The sequence below is a fragment of the Gigantopelta aegis genome, chromosome 6, assembly GCF_016097555.1.
Source record: "Gigantopelta aegis isolate Gae_Host chromosome 6, Gae_host_genome, whole genome shotgun sequence".
In the NCBI taxonomy this organism is placed as follows: Eukaryota; Metazoa; Mollusca; class Gastropoda; order Neomphalida; family Peltospiridae; genus Gigantopelta; species Gigantopelta aegis.
In genome coordinates this window covers 64,938,371-64,959,562 of record NC_054704.1, presented here as the reverse complement: position 1 = coordinate 64,959,562, position 21,192 = coordinate 64,938,371, and the positions used below count along the sequence as shown (strand labels likewise).

The 21,192-nt window shown below is 39.5% G+C and overlaps 1 protein-coding gene across 2 annotated transcripts; it reads left to right on the top strand.

The window, feature by feature from the left end:
* Positions 1 to 172: 172 nt before the first annotated feature.
* LOC121376443 (protocadherin-11 X-linked-like) lies at positions 173 to 18,952 on the top strand. Of its 2 annotated transcripts, none has more exons than XM_041504317.1 (5): positions 173 to 253; positions 400 to 3,344; positions 14,359 to 14,508; positions 16,605 to 16,737; positions 17,766 to 18,952. In XM_041504317.1, the coding sequence occupies exons 2-5, from the start codon at positions 660 to 662 to the stop codon at positions 18,128 to 18,130; spliced, it is 3,333 nt and encodes a 1,110-aa protein (XP_041360251.1). In that variant the 5' UTR covers positions 173 to 253; positions 400 to 659; the 3' UTR covers positions 18,131 to 18,952. The 2 variants fall into 2 exon arrangements, with proteins under 2 accessions (XP_041360251.1, XP_041360250.1); XM_041504316.1 differs by having other exon boundaries at positions 173 to 257.
* Positions 18,953 to 21,192: the final 2,240 nt, after the last annotated feature.

Genomic DNA, 21,192 nt, shown 5'->3' with positions numbered 1-21,192 from the left:
TATCGCACCGTCTCGTGCGGAGCCCATTTCATACACAGCGCGAGCGAGCCAAACGACAGCGCGGCGATTGGCTACTGCACATCCTAAGGGGGCGTGGCTATGCTACTATTATCAACACTGCGGTGATAACTGGTTTGCGGTAGTACTAAACATTCTGTTAGGAGAAGTATACCGCGAAGTGAGCGGTCTGTATTTGTGTGTGGATTCCGTGGCATGTTGGATTGGAACTGGTGGATCTAACAGTGATGCTTGCGTAGGTAAACAGAAGCTTATTTTACGTCGAGTAGAACCATGTTGTCGAGCAAAAGCAATTAGTGCTTTTAATCTTTTGCCACAACTCAATAACCTTCCATTACCTTTACTAAAGCTTGTGTTCTTGTTTTTGTTTGTGTTTTTCAGATGTCAAGACTTAATTTATGCAATCAAGATACAGGCGCCTTATCTGACGACAGTGTCAATGTGGATGCCGTAGCTAATATACTCGTCTGAAAATCAGTGTAGATGATGATATGTTTCTGGATGTTGTAGCTGACATACTCATCTTTTAAAGTCAAGAGTATTTGCTCATGTGTTTCTGGATGTTGTAGCTGTTACACCCATGTCTTAAAGTCAGTGAAGTTAAGACCACGGTGTTCTGAGTAACTTGTACGTGCTTTGAAATGGAGGGATGCATATACGAGTGTGTTATACTGACGTTATTGCTTTGGATACCCATCTGTAACACACAGGACATTGTGTTTCACGTTCAGGAGGAACAGGAAAACGCATTCGTGGGTAAGATTTCTGACCAGATCGACCTGGACTCGTCGCTGTCGGCGGATGCGTTGCGCTCGCTGAGGTACACGTTCCTGACGCAGGGCTACCCGTTCAGCAGCAACTTTAGCATCGTGAACACGACGGGGCAGATCTACACGAGGCACTCCCTCGACAGGGACGACATCTGCGGCTTCATCAGCAACTGCCTCCTGGAGCTGGAGGTGGCCATCCAGTCTGTCAACAGCCAGTACTTCCGCAAGGTGAGGACTCATGTGTATCTGGACGACGTCAACGACAACGCCCCCGTGTTCCCATCCCGTTCGATATCCTTGCGCATCTCCGAGGACGTCTCCGTCAACTCGTCCTACTCCATCGACGGAGCCATCGACCGCGACATCGGCGTTAATTCCCTACAGAAATACGAGCTACAGTCGGGAGGGGGTCCGTTCACACTGCACGTGGGGGACCGGCTGGATGGGGGGAAGGTCGTCACCCTCCTGGTGGGGAGAAGTCTAGACCGGGAGGCTGCAGACAGCTACCAGCTGGTCGTCACGGCTACGGACGGCGGAATCCCCGCCAAGTCTGGACGGATGCTTGTCAACGTCACCGTCATCGACGTCAACGACAACAGCCCCGTGTTTGTTCCCAGTAGGTACAACGTCAGCGTGAACGAGACCACGCCGATCGGGACAATGGTTGTGAGGGTATTCGCCTTCGACGCTGACAGCAGTGAAAACGGCGTCGACCACTTCAGATTTAGCCCAATTCAGGCTGGCAGTTTCAGGCGGTATCTGGACATTAACAAAACAACAGGTGAGATTTTCGTCATTTCAAGTCTCGAGAAGGTGCAAGGAGAAACTTTCAGTTTTGTTGTGGAGTGCGTGGACAAAGGGAGCCCGCCGCTCATCACGCAAGGAGCGGTCCTGATTGAGATCGCAGATTCCATAAACAGCGCCCCCAGCATCAATCTGAACCTGCTGTCGTCTGGCAGGGTGTCAGAGTACGCCCAGCCTGGGACTGTGGTGGCCCACATCGCGGTACTGGACCCCGACTCTGGAAGAAATGGGATTGTTAGGTGTTTTATCAGCAGCGACGTTTTCGAGCTTCAGGGCCTGGACGTCAAGGAATATAAGGTGATTGTCGTCAAAGCCCTGGATCGAGAGGTCCAGAGTCAGATCGACGTCAGCGTCACGTGCGAGGACGCCGGGTTGACGCCCCTCAACACCACCATCTACTTCACCGTGGAGGTGAGGGACGAAAACGACCACGCGCCGTACTTCCTGAAAGACATGTACACCGCGTCCCTGGACGAGAACACCAAAGGCGTCATCACGCAGGTCAGCGCGAGGGATTTCGATCTGGGAGTCAACGGGGAGATTGAGTACATCATACCCAATGCCTGGCAAGTCGGGGTGGACGTTCTACCTAACGGAGACATTGTCTCGGACAAGAGGTTCGATCGGGAAACCACCCCGAAACTGGCAGTGACGGTGTTCGCCAGGGACAAGGGCGTACCTCCCCGAAACTCCAGCACCACTGTCGTCATCACGATCAACGACGTCAATGACGTAACGCCGATGTTTTCCAAACAACTGTTCTTGTTCAAGATTCGGGAAAACAAGCCTCCCAAGACTCGGATTGACCGAGTCCTGGCGTTCGATTTGGACGCCGGGGTGAACAAGGAGCTGACTTATTATATGGAGGACATCACGGGCGACGGTAACCTGGCTCTGGACCTGTCCACGGACGGGGTGCTGAGGACGAACATGGCGCTGGATCGCGAGGCCCACCAGCAGTACGAGTTCAGGGTGTGGGTCGCTGACAGAGGCCAGCCGTCGCTGAGCAGCTCGGCCGTGGTGGTCGTCGATGTCACCGACCAGAACGACAACCCTCCCATCATACAATCTCCCGCCCCCGTCAACACCTCGATCTCCGTACCCCACGGTACGGCCCCTGGAACTATAATCATGGTGGTAATTGCACACGATGTTGATGTAGGAGTTAACGCCCAGTTTCAGTTCCATCTCGCCTCGGGACAGGAGAGAATCGCTCCCCGGGCTCCCAACAGCGACGGGGGCAGACGACAGACAGGTGAAACGTTTGGAATCGATTCTATCAGTGGTGAGCTAATTCTGAAGCGATCACTCACAGCAGACGACACTGGCTTGTACCGCGTAACGGTTGTCGTAACAGACCAAGGCGTCCCCCGGTTGTCGTCCAACGTCACAATGGATATACTGGTGTTCACTTCCAATGCGACCGGGAGTGGGCAAATGAGTTCAGAAAACACTCTTGTTGTTGTGATATTGGGAAGTTTGACTGGGATAATTACCGTGGCGGTCATAGTGACCATTGTGGTGATAAAGCGCTCTGACAGGACGCGAACCAAGTACCGTGAGAGTGACGCGAGCAGTAGAGTTGAGAGCAGCCAGAAGCCGGAAATAACCGTCAGTTCGAAGAACATCGACAGTCTGGTCATCAGGAATGACGTTTCCTTCGATTCCATGGGATCGACGCAAACGTCGCAAGATAGCCAGGGGAGACTACTCGGACGTCAGATGCCAAATGGGTCATCATCCACTGACAACGTACGTATATTTTATATTATTATAATCCTATTTAAATTAAGGTCAAACCTTTAAAAAAAAAGAGTTTTGTTTAACGATACCACTAGAGCACATTGATTTTTGAATCATCGGCTATTAGATGTCAAACATTTGATCACTGCAACACGTACACATAGAGGAAACCCGCTAGATTATTTATTAGAAGCAAGAGACCTTTTATAATTACTTTCCCACATACATAACAGCACATACCACGGTCTTGACTACAAGTCAAAATTACCAAATGTTTGACCTCCAATAGCTGATTATTAATAAATCAATGTACTCTAGTGGTGTTCTTAAACAAAATAAAATTTAACTTTATACCACGGTCTTTGATAGACCACTCCTGTGATACTAGTTGGGAGAGGAAAAACCCAATCGGAGAACAGATCCATCGAGAGGGTTCGATCCTTCGACCCAAGTCACTCAGGCGAGCGCTCTACCGACTGAGCTAAATTCAGCCGCCCTTACTGACTTTAGTGCTGCACCTTGTAGCGAAGAACAGTTTGCAGTTGCTCCTCTCAAAAAAAACATTTCCTTTTTAGTTTATAAGAATATTAATTTTCAAAGAATGTACGCATAGGGGGAAAGATGGAAGTCTGATATTTGCTTTTGATGCATATTGGAAAACGCGTTCAGTCATTTTGGGAATATAATTTATAATAATATGTAACGTGATAGGGGTTTTTTTCTTCACAATATAATTAAAAAGCGGTGATCGGTTTAGCCACTGATCGATGGAACTGGGACGAATGAAGGAATAATATATGAGATAAAACAGATGTGATGCCATCAATTGTTAAATCAGTCTCCACTCCTAGTTTGATACACGCAATACTAAACAGTAAATTAAAGTTTTCTGCTGGCATACCGACACGTGTGTGTGTGTGTGTGTGTGTGTGTGTGTGTGTGTGTGTGTGTGTGTGTGTGAGAGAGAGAGAGAGAGAGAGAGAGAGAGAGAGAGAGAGAGAGAGAGAGAGAGAGAGAGAGAGAGAGAGAGAGAGAGAGTTAGTACACCAAGCGATCAGACTTATTGTAGTAACAACATTACCATTAAGAATTCGCAAATTCTAAACGATATTACTAATTGCCCCAGTAGCCAGCAAGGAAAGAAAATTCGATATTTTCACCGTTGTGTTATGTAACAAACAGTAATACTTTCACTAGTGGCATGTGACCTCCAACATGCAACATGATGGGTTTTCATGTAGCAAATCAAACTGTTATTACGTGTGTTCACTGTAAGAATATTTCGCATGTTATAGTATACATGAAACTAGGATGGTACATCATTTCATCTTTGTTCTGGATTGAATAATAGGTGTGTAAAGCAAGATTTTTTTTAATTAAAAAAATGCATGTATGCACACAATGTAATATTATGTTAATTAAATATTAATTAATATAGACATAATATGTAACATTATTTTCATTATATAATCGAAATACGTAACGAATGAATGAATGAATGAATGTTTAACGACACCCCAGCACTAAAAATACATCGGCTATTGGTGTCAAACTATGGTAAATGCAAAAACAATTGTTTTATGATCAACAGTAATATAAAAATTCAACAGTTAAAAAAAAACACTGTAAAGAACTGTGCAAAAATACAAATATCACAGGTAGATAAAATTAAAATTTACAATAAAAGTCAGTATCTCGAAGAAATTGTAATAAAAGTTCTGGATGGAATCGAAATGATTCCAAATACGTAACGAATGCATTACTCTAACTGGATTAAAAATATTCAACAATAAATCAATAAATGCAGCAACAATCAACCGTTAACTACTCAAACATTGACAGATAAACAGTTATAATTAATGTTTTATAGGTTTTCGTATTTCTGTATTTTCGTGGGTTGTTTGTTTTGTTGTTGTTGGGGAGGGGGGGGGGGGGGGGGTGGGGGGGGGTTGGGCATTGTTGGTTTTTGACGAGGTGAGTTTTTAGTAGGTTTTATTTTGGGTGTCTGTTCAGTTTTGTTAGTGGTTTTTGTTTTGGAAAATTATATTCGCTTTTTACCCTAGGTGAGCTGAGAGGTGTATAAAATATTTAATATTTTAAAATGTGTATAATTCTACCTCCCACCTACCACCACCACCACCACCACCCCACACGCACGCACACACGCACGCACACACACACACACACACACACACACAAACACACACATTTTCAATTATTTTATGTATATATATTTTTCATCGTGAAATGTTCACAACGAATGGCATATGGCGTTGCTGTAGAGTTATCGTGTCGTGCACTATAGGAATAGCACTGGTATCCTTACGTCACCACGTAAACGTATATATACGGGTATTTACATGGGGATTACAAATCAGACAGGAGTTTGTGTTTGTCTTTAGCTTTGGCTTTAGCGTTACATGCGAGGGAAAGTCCCGGTTGGAATGTTAACACCTTATTAATACGATTATAGGATAAACCAACATTATTGGTGGAAGTGCTACCGATTCCAAAACAGGCTAAAACAACATCGACGTTATAAATGAGATCAAAACTGTGTATTAGTATTTATGCATATAGGCCTAGCTACTGCATGTGACAGAAACAACAGCTTAAATTACCTTTCTAGTGTATTTTATGATAACCTAAACCAAGTAAAATTTTAATTTCGGTAAACAGGTAAACTCAGAATGTACATTTTAAAATATTGACATATTAATAACATAAAATATGACTAAATCATGTCAGGATTCGGTGGACGGAATCTCACCCTCTTGCTCCGTGCCATTTTGTTTAAATTTTGATTTCGTGTTAGCAACAATGTTAATACGGGTAAAACGGAGGTTTTACGCATCCTGGAAATACTAGAATGTCCTTGAATTTTATGATTTAATGATTTAAAAATCCAGGCCTGGAATGTCCTGGAAAAAGAATTAAATTTTATTTTGTCCTAGAAATGTCCTGGAAATTTAGGCCAAAAAAAAAATCTACTTTTTTTTTTCTCGTATATTTACTTTTGTTGTCCTAATAACCTGTCTAAATTCAGACAATAATTTGTTATAAAAACTTTCATTGTCACATTGATTGAAATTTCAAAAAAAAAAAAAAAACTGTCCTGGAAATGTCCTTGAATTGTATGTTTTTGTCCAAGTGTAGGAACCCTGTAAAAGCATACACATCCGTTCCGTTCGTAAAAATGCTACGGTAGATAAACGGTTTCCGTGTCTGTAAAGTTTAGCCGAGAAATTTCCATACTGGAATTACTGGAATCCTGGTGTTTGTTTACTTGGCATTGTCCCCAGACTGTCACCAGTATTACGTTACCTGTTCGGTTGCAAAAAAAAAGCAATTATTATTAGCAGATTCTTCTGTTCAAATGACAAGATTGAAAAATTAGTTTTTGAACTGTTGGTGTGGGTTCTTCAAACACAAAATACGCCTAAATGCGTCTGTGTAAAACATCCGCGCTTCAAGGTCGGGTAAACACACACGCAATATCCTCAAAACATATACCGGATACACATTCTTGACGCTGTATCATCTGATAAATAAACAAGAAAAACACTGTAAATTATGTAACTCTTTTGACACCTGCGTATAAAAATATTATCGAAAGTCTCGCTGAAGAATCTTTATTTGGTTAAACCAACATGTTTGCTTCTCATTACAGTAGTTTTGTTCCCCTCGATCTCGGTCCGCCGGGCAAACTATCCCTTGTCCATTGTGATACTGTAGAGGGAAATTATGTTGACACTTGTCATTAAGGAACCCAATAAGTATTTGTAAACAGTGTTTGTCCAAGCATGCCGCCCTGGAGAACCCACGCGGGTATGTGGCCGTGTACGCCTAGACGCCTACGAAGTCTGTGTTGCGTTTTCACCCGAGTAGTCTTTTTGTGGACATATCTATACATGTACCTGTCAAGGAAATGTTGTATCAAGTATATAAGTATGGGGTTAAAATGTCTGGTCTTCCTGCTACAACAGCTTGCTCTGAATGTGCACGTTAAACAATCCTTCCTTCCTCCGTATCTGGTCAAAACCGGCCTCGGTGGCGCAGTGGTTAAGCCATCGAACTACAGGCTTGTAGGTACAGGGATCGCAGCTCGGTACCGGCTCCAACCCAGAGCGAGTTCTTAAGGGCTCAGTGGGTAGTGTAAGGCCATTGCACCCTCTTCTCTTTCATTAACCACACCTATTAACAACTAACCCACTGTCCTGGACAGACAGCCCAAATAGCTGAGGTGTGTGCCCAGGGCAGCGTGCTTGAACCTTAATTAGATATAAGCACGAAAATAAGTTGAAATGAAATGGAAATGTACCTGTCAAGGAAATGTTTCAAGTTTAAGTATGGGGTTTAAAAAAATGTCTGGTCAAAATGTATTGTGTGATATAGTAGGTGTCTGAAATTATATAACAAAGAAAAATTATAAATATATGCAGGGTTCGTACAGTTACAAAGGATTTGGTTTTGGTTTTGTTAGTGTGATGTCTGGTAGCTACGTTCATGACCAGTGTAAATTATCAAATGTATTTATTTTTACGATATATTACGTTTTTTCTAACATAGTTGTAAAGTCCAGTTATATTTTTTAAAAGCAAATAAATGTATTATTATTTTTCTAAACATTTGACATATTAAATGCATGTACAGTTTATATATTAGTTGCGGGGAAAGGGAACGTTTTTGGTACATATTATTGATTTTGATTTTCAAAAAAATGTTTAAAAAAATAATTCTTTCTTATTTATAATCTAAATTTTTTTGGTTTTTTTGTTTTTAAAACAGCTATTTTTTCTTCTTTTTTTCTCAAAAATACATATTAATTTAAAATATAAAGCCAGAAAATAAAATGTACATATAATATGTGGTTAAACTAAAAATAAATGAACTGAGAATGGTTAATGTTGTCTGTTCATAAGGGTGGGGTTTTGTATTGCTTCATCGTCTTTCATTCTAAAATGATATAGTGATTGCATAGTGGATTATGACTACTGAATACCCGAATACAGCGCGTGTTATATACTTATCTATATAGCACACCATCTAGCAGTGCTAATGTACAGTTTACGTGCTACAAAGACAACGTAGACCTCTAATAATCTCCTCCATTGTACGGTGTCGCAGTTTGGACACTTTTCAAAACGGCCAATATTGCTGTATTATTTTCCGCTGATAGACTAATGGGGTTTTCCCTTGATGTTACTAATTGTTTTGGAATTGACAAAAGCTTATTTTAATCTGGAGAACTGATCCCCTAGTGTATAAACGTGTAAAAGACGCCAGATCGACAAGAGACTGCTAAATGGCGCGGAATTCCCCAGTCGTAGTCGACCACAATAGACTCGCGTCGACATGTATTCGCCAAACGCCAAATCCCCCCATACGTCTGTCTGCGGGCCCTTTCCAGCTTCACGTGGATTAAGCTGGCCCTTTTCCCGAAAGACAAATATTTGCACAGGTAGATTACAACAGGGGCTCAGTTTCGAGGATTAACAATAGCGATTTTTACACTTTTGTGTTGTTGTCTTCAAGTGTATAAGTCTAGATCTTAAGTGGGAGGTCTGGTTAATTAACTTATCCCTCCTGTCTGTGTCTTTCTTCTTTTATTTCCTAGCGGAATAATAGTTAATGAAATGAAATTATGTTGGTGTTTTAAACATCAAAGGTTGGAATTTTTATCAAATGACAGTCACTACTTTATAAAATAAACAGTATTCTACATGTTTCTATAAATAATTAACGAAAAGTCATTTATATATTGTAATGCAATGCCACGGAATAAAGATTTGCTAAATTGCCTGTTGTTAAAATTAACTTCAGTTACTTTCGTCGAGACCCGGCCGCGTGATTTACATATACTGACAACCGGCCTCGGTGGCACAGTGGTTAAGCCATCGGATTACAGGCTGGTGGGTACAGGGTTCGCAGCCCGGTGCCGGCTCCAACTCAGAGCTAGTTTTCAAGGGCTCAGTGGGTAGGTGTAAAGCCACTACACCCTCTTATCTCTCACTAACCACAAACCAACTAATAACTAATCGACAGAGGTGTGTGCCCAGGACAGCGTGCTTGAACCGTAATTGGATATAAGCACGAAAATAAGTTGAAATGAAATGAAATAAATACTGACATTCATTAGATCCACTTCTTATGTCAGAATTCTTATCTTATGTTATAATTAGCTGTGCATTAATTTAAGAACAATGAAATGTTTTAATATAATATTATTTTACGTGTATTTCTGTAACCTCTAGTGGATAAAACATATTAATTAGCCAGGGTTATTTTATTTACTGTCTGTTATAATATTTCAGGTGTATTATGGGTAAAACTGTTCAAAAACTTTTCCACATTATTTTTGCTATTCCCTCCACTTTGAATAAGAATAACAAAAGATAAAATATGGTATAACGAATAGTGTACAAGATACCTGGATATTTTTCAAATTATTATTCGGGATCAGCCTTATATAATTTATCGCTTAGGGAAACAAATTCTTTCTCCAAATACATGATTTAATATAGATACCTATTTCCACCATAATAAAATAATCGTAACTGTAGGCCTATTTGTAATGTTTTCATTGTTTAACATACCAATATATTTGGATCTCGGATACCTCGTCTCCAACTAAATATAGTATTATATTTTCTTATTTAAAAATAATTATTAATAAACGAAGGTGGGGGGGGGTGGGGGGTATTTTATTTATTGTGTCTACTTCGATTTTCTGTATTGTGAATTAAGAATAATTTCATGTAACTTTCTCCTATCACTGAAGTGAATCTTAAGTCTCGCTCTTAATGTGTATACTTATGTAGTGATGTTGAAAACTCCGAGTTATTCACCCAGACGAAGATGAGTAATATCTTATATCTACCGTGAACAGTTCAAAGAGAATAGATTAATAACAAGCGCACGAGTGCGACTAAAGGAGCGGCGGTTCTGAGATAATATCAGATTCAGTGTACAGATTCCGTCAACACTTGCCCCCTCTCACGTCACGTACGGGTAATGGGCGTTACGTCATCGGGGATTTAGATTCCGTTATTGACGCCATGACGTAACACTGCTCACCTGGCGATTTCTGTGTTAATAGTGTGCCGGTGGTTGCACAACACTACGTCACAAACACAGAGAAATGGCTGGGTCGTGTAGCAATGTGTTTTCACATACATATCATCGATCGACATGATTTGTCTTGATTTTCGTTCTTGTATTTAATTAATGTTCAAGCATATTGCCCTGGGCACAAACCTGAGCTGTTTATTTAAGGCATGGGTTAATGGTTAGTTGGGCAGGGCTAGTAGTTGCTCCTACATTGGTCATTGGCGAAGTCAGAGACTAAGTCCGGGGTAGGGGTGCCTGAAGCTTCATTGGACTTGGGCACGTAAATAGAGTTCCCAGTCCCAGGGCTAGTAGTAATAAGGAATATATAATACGTTAAAAAGTATATATACATTTTTTTTTTTTTTTTTTTTTTGAAGCACGTTCAAAACATTAGCGTCTATTAAATTAAAATTATAACCATATCACTTTTGTTTTTCGAACGACGACTTAAAATTCAAAATACCCTCCCCCCACACCCCCCCCCCCCCCCCCCCCCATTTGAAATAAATAATCAAAATTTACCCCTTGACTTTTCCTTTACCCTGGGTCAGGTCACTGGTCACAGCAGAGACCGAACCCAGGGTGGACGTGCCTGAACCTAATGGATGTGGGCATGGCAAAACGTTTCGATTTGGTTTAGTCAGTTGGATCCCATATGCGACCATGTTAACGTTTGTGCTTAAAACACTATATGCAATATATCAACCAAACTATGACCCATAAATACCTTCCATGACTCATTTTCGGTATAACAAGATGTTTTTACAACAGCCCTAGTTTCGCACAAAATTTGAGTACTTTGTTTTTTACAGGTACCCAATACATGTGTCAAACACAAGGCTATTTGACAGTGGTACTAGATGAAATAAAATTGCATACATTTTTTGCCCGGATGAAACTAATTTTTCTACAACCAACACACTCACATATACCACCAACCACAGGACTTGTGGTGTTAACGTCTCTGTCAAAAGTTCGGTGCACCTCGAACTTTGACTCAGCCGGAAGCTATTTGGTTTAGTACAACCTGAACGTGCACGTTAAACCCTATGACCTGGTTAGTTGTTCGTGGCTACTGAGTGCAAACATTGACCTTTCATTTTATCGTTTAAAAACATTAGGAGAAATAGACAATCACTATTAATATATATATTTTTTTTTAATTCAAGTATGGAAATTGACTTGCTATGATGTAATTGATCAGCTATATTTAAGCTAGGTAGTGGAGAACGTGAAACTGATTTTATTTGCCTGTAATACATATTACGTCATAATGTTGAACACGACATCTTATTATGTCATGACAATAATGAGCATGGCAAAACGAACAGTACACCGTAGCTATTACAGTAATGGCATCACAGCGTACATTGCACAGATACATTACTGGGCTCTGTGGCATCGTGGTTAAACCATCGGTCTACAGGCTGGTAGGTACAGGGTTCGCAGCCCAACCCATAGCGAGTTCTTAAGGGATCAGTGGGTAGGTGTAAGGCCACTACACCCTCTTCTCTTTCACTAACCAACTAACAACTAACCCACTGTCCTGGACAGACAGCCCAGATAGCTGAGGTGTGTACCCTGGACAGTGTGCTTGAACCTTAATGGGATATAAGCACGAAAATAAGTTGAAATGAATAAATGAACAGATTCATTCTCTTCAGTTATGGCTAGCTGTTTCTGTTTCTGTTTCATGCCTGGGCCCATATTTTCGAAGCTATCTTAGCCTATGAAATCGTGAAATTATCGTAAGCTATGACGTCACTATGGCGTGTGCTGTAGTGACGTCACAACCTACGACGGTTTTACGATTTCGTAGCGCTAAGATGGCTTCGAAAATAGGGCCCCTGAACCGTAACTTTCCTTGTGGGTGGGCGTCAGAGCAGAGACATATTTTGCTATTTACTAGCACTACCCCTAGTGTTATTTGTAATAATTTCCCAACTACCATATAAATGAGTGTGGTCGTTGTTGTGGGGAAGATGATATAACATATATTATTGCTTTTTAAAAACAAATCCAGAGGGATTAGGCACAAGTTATACAACTTACTAGACCTCCATAATACATACACATCAAAGTAATATATTTAAATATTAACAGAAATTAATATTTTCGAAAGAGAGAAAGAAAGAAAGAAGCAATTAAAACTATATATGCGTTCGATAATGTTTGCTATGTACAATCAAAACACAAACAAGGCATCGCAATCTGATTACGATAAGGCTATACAAAAACATCCATACATTATTTACTAATTACGGAAAATGTTTTGTTTCATTTATATATTTATGTACATGAAAAAAAATATTGTCTTTTGTCTTCTTCACTTCGTGATTATAAAAATCTAATGTCAAAAGACAAAACTTGGGCATGCGCTTCACCTGCTAGGTCAGAACAGAGGTTAACAGAATAATGTTAGAGGAAAATTAGCTGCTGCGACTACTGAGACAGAAATTCCTTCTGCTAGTCGAGACATCTAGCAGAAGGAATTTTGTATGACCATTTTCCTATATGGAGGTGATTCTACTGTGCGTGCTCCATGCAGTTTGCGGATAATGCGTTGGGGAAGATCAATCCATTAAGTACAGAACATTGTAGTTACACAAATACGATAATGATAATGAGCGAAAAACCGAGTGTTAACTGTTTTCGTACTGGAACAAGGATGCGCGAAAATCAACATAAAACCATTACAGATGGTCATTACGTTATCAGTTTGACCGGTGTCAGCTACACGTTGTAAAAAAAAAAGGGCCATACTGATAGTGGGTGTGTCAGATGCGACCGTACAACAAAACACCTGGTCATCGATAGCCCCACGTCGCCGCGTGATGCCCATTACGTTACGTCCGTAACACTGCACGCTCGCGCCAAAATTAACGTCCCAGGTTCGGAGAGACAAAAATAACATCACCAAGATATTGTAGTCTTCAGTTCTCCCCTTTCACCTGTCTCTAGTGTGTTAATCGCGGGCCAGTGGGTGCTGTTATGGGTTAACATTACACAAAAGACGCAACGTCGACGCTAATCTAATGTAACGCAATCCCTAGGACGGCACCACGTCGCAATTGCCTTCTGTCTTCGGCCAGGGCTACCGTGTAATTATTTGTTGACGGGACGTCATCGGGGGTATCGCGCTGTCGTCGTTAACGTCTGACTTTCCACTGATAGTCATCAACGATTGTTGTCCCATCAATGCGTATCTTCCTTATTTACATAATTGCGCGTCCAGCGTCCGTGAGTGTCATTGCGTCCACAATACATTCGTTGCCGAACAGGCAGATTCCATTTCAGTTCTTCGTTATCTTACAACTGTTGTCAATGTTCGTACGCTAAAAGGTAGAAATCCAGGTACGATCAGTAATATATCAGTGACTATATCGCCATTATATGTTTTTCAGTACATGAACATATGTTGTGTCAGTGACTCATTCGGCAATAAAGGGCACCCTATGTAAAAACTACGAGTTATTAGGGCAAATCTTTCCGTAGTACGGGCGGAGGGTAGATGGGCAACTGCCCCATTCACCTTTTTGACCTTTTTAAATTTTTAAAATTTTTAAATTTTTATTTTTTATTTTTATTTTTTGTTTTGTTTAGCTGGAAAATACCTTGAATTACCCGAGTTCCCTGATTGTTTTTACTGTTCCGCTTGTTCCCAAAAGACCTTCTCTGATGTCTTTCTGTATACAAATGTATTTATTTTTATATAATTTCAGGGCTTACATTCACAGCCACATATCACTATATAACGGGCCATTCTGGCTTAATAAATACATCTAATACATAGATATTACTTTTCATTGCTGACCTATTTGTTTAATATGTAAAACAGCTGTAATAAACTGCGGCCACAATATCTTTCATCTGACGTGTTATTTCATTGGTAGAAAATTACTTGTTGTTTCAGGATTCACAGAAACGAACCAGTAGTTCGACGTATCCTGGCGACTCGGTGTATCCTGGTGATTCCTCGTATCCTGGCGAAACGACCGACTGGCCCACGGCACTGAAACTACATCAGGATCTCCTGAAATTCCACGGCTTATCAGCGGGACAGGTGATGCTTTGTTTCTATAATGAAAGAAAGAAATGTTTTATTTAACGACGCACTCAACACATTTTATTTACGGTTATATGGCGTCAGACATATGGTTAAGGACCACACAGATTTTGAGAGGAAACCCGCTGTCGCCACTACATGGGCTACTTTTCCGATTAGCAGCAAGGGATCTTTTATTTGCGCTTCCCACCGGCAGGATAGCAAAAACCATGGCCTTTGTTGAACCAGTTATGGATCACAGGTCGGTGCAAGTGGTTTACACCTACCCATTGAGTCTTGCGGAGCACTCACTCAGGGTTTGGAGTCGGTATCTGGATTAAAAATCCCATGCCTAGGCTGGGATCCGAACCCAGTACCTACCAGCCTGTAGACCGATGGCCTGATCATGACGCCACCGAGGCCGGTCTGTTTCTATAATGTGTCACTTTTTCTTTTTTTTTTTAGCTCGAGTATTCAGCCTTTCGAGAGCTAGACATAGACAAACATTTGGACGGTTTTGATCGCTCTCTCAGCCAGAGATAACTCTCAGAGGCGGATGGGGGGGGGGGGGGGGGGGGGGGGGGTCAGGGGCCCGAGCCTTCCTAAATTTTGTGACAGTTATAATTTTATTATATATTAATGTTCTTCTATTTTTTACGATCGCTCTCCAAACGTCCCCCAAAGTTACCCTGTCATTCCGCCTCATGTCATTGGGGCTCCCCTAAATGGATTTTCTGGATCCGCCACTGACTTTATAGCAAAAACACGGAATTGCACGGGTAGGCAAAAGATTCCCGCTCTAATACAACAATAACCCTACTTTTTACATTAAATACAATTACATTGATCATTTTCGAGTTCGCCGATAACAAATATTTCACATATTAACAACTAATACACACACACTACATGAAGAAACCCGACAGCACACCCTTTCAACAATGTACCGGTTAAATACGTAGGTGCGAATGGCAGAGTACTCTGGTAATAATTCTTTAAGAATACAGAACTCTTATATTTATATGGCTGTTAGGTAAGACGTCTAACTTTCAGGGGGCGAGACGTAGCCCAGTAGTAAAGCGAGCAGGCTTGATGCATGATCGGTTTGGGATCGATAGCCGTCGGTGGGCCCATTGGGCTATTTCTCGTTCCAGCCAGTGTACCACATCTGGCCCCGTGCTTATAAACCTTAAAGTGTAGACTTTAATAAAGTCCAGACTTTAACGTCATGGCAACGCCATTCAAATAGCATTACGTTAAAGTCTGGACTTTATTCAAGTCTATAGACTTTAAGTTTTATAAGCACGTGCCCCGATGTGAGGAAAGCACACCAGGAAACCTAGGAGACGTTCGATATAAAGTTCCTGGTGATATTCTGCAACAATCCAAAAACAATTCAGCAATGTCTTATTTTCCCGGGTTAAAGCCTAATGCTCCTGGACTTTTATAAGCACGGGCCCTGGTATATCAAAAGCCGTGGTATGTGCTATCCTGTCTGTGGGATGGTGCATATAAAAGATCCCTTGCTACTAATGGAAAAATTTAGAGGGTTTCCTCTCTAAGACTATATGTCTAAATTACCAAATGTTTGACATCCAATAGCCGATGATTAATAAATCAATATGCTCTAGTGGTGTCGTTAAACAAAACAATTTTTTGTAACTTTCAGAATGTCGTCATAAACTACTACATAATCTGTTTTTAAGAGTTGCGTGTGCAGGGATTTTAGCGAGGGGGATCTAGGATGTGGCGAGCAAAGTTTATACGGGAGTCGAAACATGCTCCTCTGGAAAATGTATTGATAAAACAAGAAAATTTGCTTCCCCAAAACTCACCCGCTGCACATGCACATATAAAGAGTTGCACAACTCGTTGTTTTATTAATTTCCTGTTATTTGATTGAATACCGTATATATTGCATATCAAAATACATTAGCGATGTGCTTTTCTCATTACTTTCATTCTTAATGGGATCTATCATGATGTATATTTACCATTTTGTTGGTAAAGCATAATCAACATCAGCTAAGCAGTGTTGAGGATGGGGGTGAGCGCATTGTCGATTTAGATTTAGATTTGCCAATGTTATAGTTTGTTTTGTTTTTTGCTTTTAGATACTACCACATCGTCAAAATGACGACACCAACAGTGATATTTCAGGGGAGACTACTACGAGTGATAGCGGTAGAGGCGGAAGTGACGAGGACAGTCACAGTCACGGGCGAGCATCACCGGAGTCAAAACGAGGTCAGTGGAGTGGTTTTAAAAACAATTAATTAAGTGAAATAGCTTACTAATCGTTATTAATATGGACGAAAACACAACGAAAAGTGCTGGTTCATACTTGTCCATTGAAAAAAAAAGCAATGTGGTTAGTATAACTGAAAACTTTGGACTTTGAATCAGAGGACTAGTATAATAATGTAATTATATTTTGCTTGAAATCGGTATGATTACTGTCTGTCCAGGACAGTGGGTTAGTGGTTAGTGAGAAAGAAGAGGGTGTAGTGGCCTTATATTTATTCATAGAGTTGCTAAAACTCGCTCTGAGTGAGAACCGGTACCGGGCTGCGAACCCAGTACTTACCAGCCTTATGTTAGATGGCTTAACCACGACACCACCGAGGCCGGTGAATACTTAATGTCTTTGTACATATTTGACCCAAATATGTGTAGTTTATACAAATGTAATTATGTGTACTCTGAAATAATGAGCATTAATTCTATTAATTAATTAATTTTTAAATACATTGTACCCACTATATACGTTTATTTGATCATATTAAACGGGCTGTCTCAAAGCTGCATAACAATTATTTATTAATTTTTATTTTGGAATGTAAAGATTATGTCTTGAACAATATGTCCATGAAAATTTGCAACGAAATTATTTAATTTTATTTACTAGGGATAAAACAATTATTGGGAAATCTTCACATAGATTGATTGATTGATTACACGTTATCCACCATAATTCTTTCACACTGAAGAACTGGTTGCTGTTTTAACAGATAAGCGATGTAGCTTTCCTGGTCAACTTTCTATTTTAATCCCGATATCTTTGAAAAATAATTATTGTAAACGGCTAGTAACAGCACATTACAATTTGGATATTCAAGGTTTAATTATGCAAATATTTTTAGTAGAATACATTATGTTTAGTTATTTTTTTACAATGTCTTTAACAAAATAGCAAAATAAGATACTTGCAATTGTGATATACATTTAAGCTATTTATAAGGATAAATATTTTAATAGGTTATTTTCTGTTGCAGATCTGCTGAAATCAGGACATACTGGCATTCACAATGACCGCTATCATGATCCGAAGTGGAACGACACGTTTAACTACGTGAACATGACAAACGGACGTCAGTGTGTGTCAAACTTTGGTGTGACGTTCGGAAAGACGGACAGTGCCCGCTACTATTCTACTTCTGTCACCAGTTTCACAAAACCTGTTCAAAAACGCGTGACTTTTCAGTCAGACTTGGGTTCCAATAAGTATTCCACGGGACTTGATGACGTCAACCAAAGTTTTGATGACGACGATACGACAACATCCGGAAGTTATACTGTGGAAACCGATAACCTGGCTAATGATGTCATGTTGCCTATTATGAATGACATCCTTGTTTGATAGCCATGAGATTTTCGTTTGCCAATCATTGCAAGAGGATAAACTGCAATATATAATATCCTTAAACAGTATTAAATGTGTATAAGAAGTATTACTTCAAATGTATTTGTATTTTATCGTATGAACATTGGAGACATATATTTTTGTAATGTTTTTTATTATTTGATATCCAACGGCATATCTATTTACCAAACCAGGAGAGTGGAAGAATATTGAGTTTCTGTGCTTTCTTGAAACACTGCTGCCTTTGTTTCAAGCAAGCATTTGATCATTGTATAAATTTAATCTGGACTCCGCTTGTACAGAGATACGATCTTGTATAAGACAATGCTTACAGTGTATTTTTTCAATGCATAAAAACGAGCAGCATTCAATATAGAAAACCCAGCGCCGGTTTATCCTAGTAGCACTTGCTATGGTCCCCGCGGTGATGTTTACATTTGTTTTCCCCTGGTCATTTTTGCCTCTCCCCGAGGGGGTTGCAAAATTTATATCCTGTGAACGGAGACCCGCTGTTATTTGTGCTAAAGGCCCTGCGGATCCTTAAAGCGGCTCTGATAAAAACATGTACTTTAAAAATAATTACATGTGTTGTGATATTACTGCTGAGTTGCCAGTCAGCATTGTGTTGTAAATCTGACATTTGTAAGAGACAATGTGTATTTTGTGAGCCATATCTCAGGGAGAGAGTCCGACCCACGTGGGATCCGGGCCACACGATCTTGCCAATACTGTTTATATATTACCTGTCATTATGCATGGATGTAATAATCTCAGATATGCAACTCGGTACAGGAGTTACAATAAATATGTATAACATAATGTTCTCCTTGTTTCATTGTCTTTTTTATAATCATTTTATAATCTAGTGATTTCATTTATCATGACGTAATCAGTGCTGGATTTATAAGGGGGCAAAGATAGCAATTGCCCCGGGCCCCTTGCCAGAGGGGCCCCCAAGACTAAGGACTTACTTTATAAAAAAAAATGTAATAATTATAAAATTAGTTAATTTTTTTATTTGTCATATAATTTAATTTCTATGTTGAGGGGCCCGCGAACCTGAAGTGCCCCGGGCCCTCCAAGGTCTAAATTCGGCCCTGGACGTAATGACTGAAATTTTTAGTCATTATGTTTTTACAAATTGACTGATTTTAGTCATTGACGGCAGCATTTAGATATACACTGTGTACTACACTGTATTATTATTAGTATGCGAAGTTCACACATTTATAATTAAGTTTTCATTAAGGAAGGACGAAAATGTTTTATTTAACGACGCATTCAACATATTTTGTTTACGGTTATATGGTTAAGGACCACACAGATATTAAGAGTGGATCTTTTATATGCACCATTCCACAGACAGGATAGTACATACCACGGCCGTTGTTACGCCAGTTGTGGAGCACTGGCTGAAACGAGAAATAGCCCAATGGGTCCACCGACGGGGATCGATCTTACGCCCCGCCCTAAATTTCCATTACATTCATTACAAAATAGCATGATATCTAATGACGTGATTGTTTTAGAGTCAAAATATAATTCAAATTAAATGTATTCATTCTGCATTTTCTATTGCTATGACTACGATGTTTATTCGTTTTAGGTGTAGTAAGTTTTTAATTTACATATATATTTTTAATTCCAAATTAACGATAAACATATGTGTTCAATTTAGAAATTTAACATATCCGTGTTTATTGTATACATAGCTATGAAATATATAGATCTACAGAAACCATAAAAAGTCATATTCTAGTTACAGTGAACATATAGAAATCATATTTATATTTTTGTGAACAAATTCATTATTCAATTATCTCTTTATCTCCTTTAAATATTATTACGTTTTAATTATTGAGGTCAATGTCGCTTCGTCGTTGTTGTTTTTTTGTTGGGTTTTTATTTATTTTTTTGGTTTCATGATTATCATAAATGCCAATGCATCTGATTGTATTTGAAAAGTTTTTAAAAAGTAATTTAGTCAAATGCGCCTATATGAATGGATATGAAGTGCAATTACGAAATATCTAAAACTGATTGAGTACACAATTGAATAATGGTTACGCAATGTCCTGTCGTTGAGTGTAAATTTAAAGTTCGATTCATGTGGGGGTTTATGGACGATCGCTTTGTCAGATATGTTTGCACAGCAGTATTATTAAATAATTATTAATTTAATAATTAAATAAAAATAATTTTAATTCATATTTCTTTTAAAACGTCCATGGTCAAGTAAATTATCTGTAAAAGTTCCCATGAAACAAATATATCATAAGCGAAGTATATTAACAAAAAGGGAAAGATATTGTCAAGAATTAGGAAAGATGTATATAATAAACAGACCGTTTCATGGTGTTCTGTCGAATACGATTTTTATGTCAACTCGTGATGAGTGAAAACCATGTTTTCACTCATTGTTTCGCAATTCGTGAAAATATGGTTTTCACACATCACTCTTTGACATGAAAATTGTATTGGAAAAAAACATGAAATAGCCTCTATTTACTCTTCGTGTTATATTAAAGGATAGTAGAATTTAATGTGTAGGGGTTTATTTCTTCTTCTATTCTCCTTCTTCTGCTTTTACTTCTTTGTTTTCTTCTTCTTCATCTTCTTCTTTTTTTTCTCTTTGATTTGTAACTTGTAACTGTAAACGAACATGCTTTCTTTCCAGTTTATAATGTCAAACGTACGTGCTTTATAAGTCGTTTTGTGTCTTTTAACATGTTTAATGTCGGTTCATAAAACCGTTATTGTGGATTAATTCCTAGGCGTTTTGGCATTAACCTATCTGCGTGTTGTGACACGATAAAACGCCACAAAGATGTTCTTTTTCATTGGAAACAAACAACCCTTTTGACACCAAGTGTTCTTTGTACGAGTTCTAAATGAAATCGACATAGTCGCTGATCACGTGTGTGATAACGCCACGCAGCGACACCTACAGGAAGATGGAGTAGATATTCGGGAAGCGGCGCGTTATTGCATTCTCATTTATCAGTATGATTTTCTCCGTGTTGATCATATTTCGGTGGAAATGGATTGACTGGGTTTCA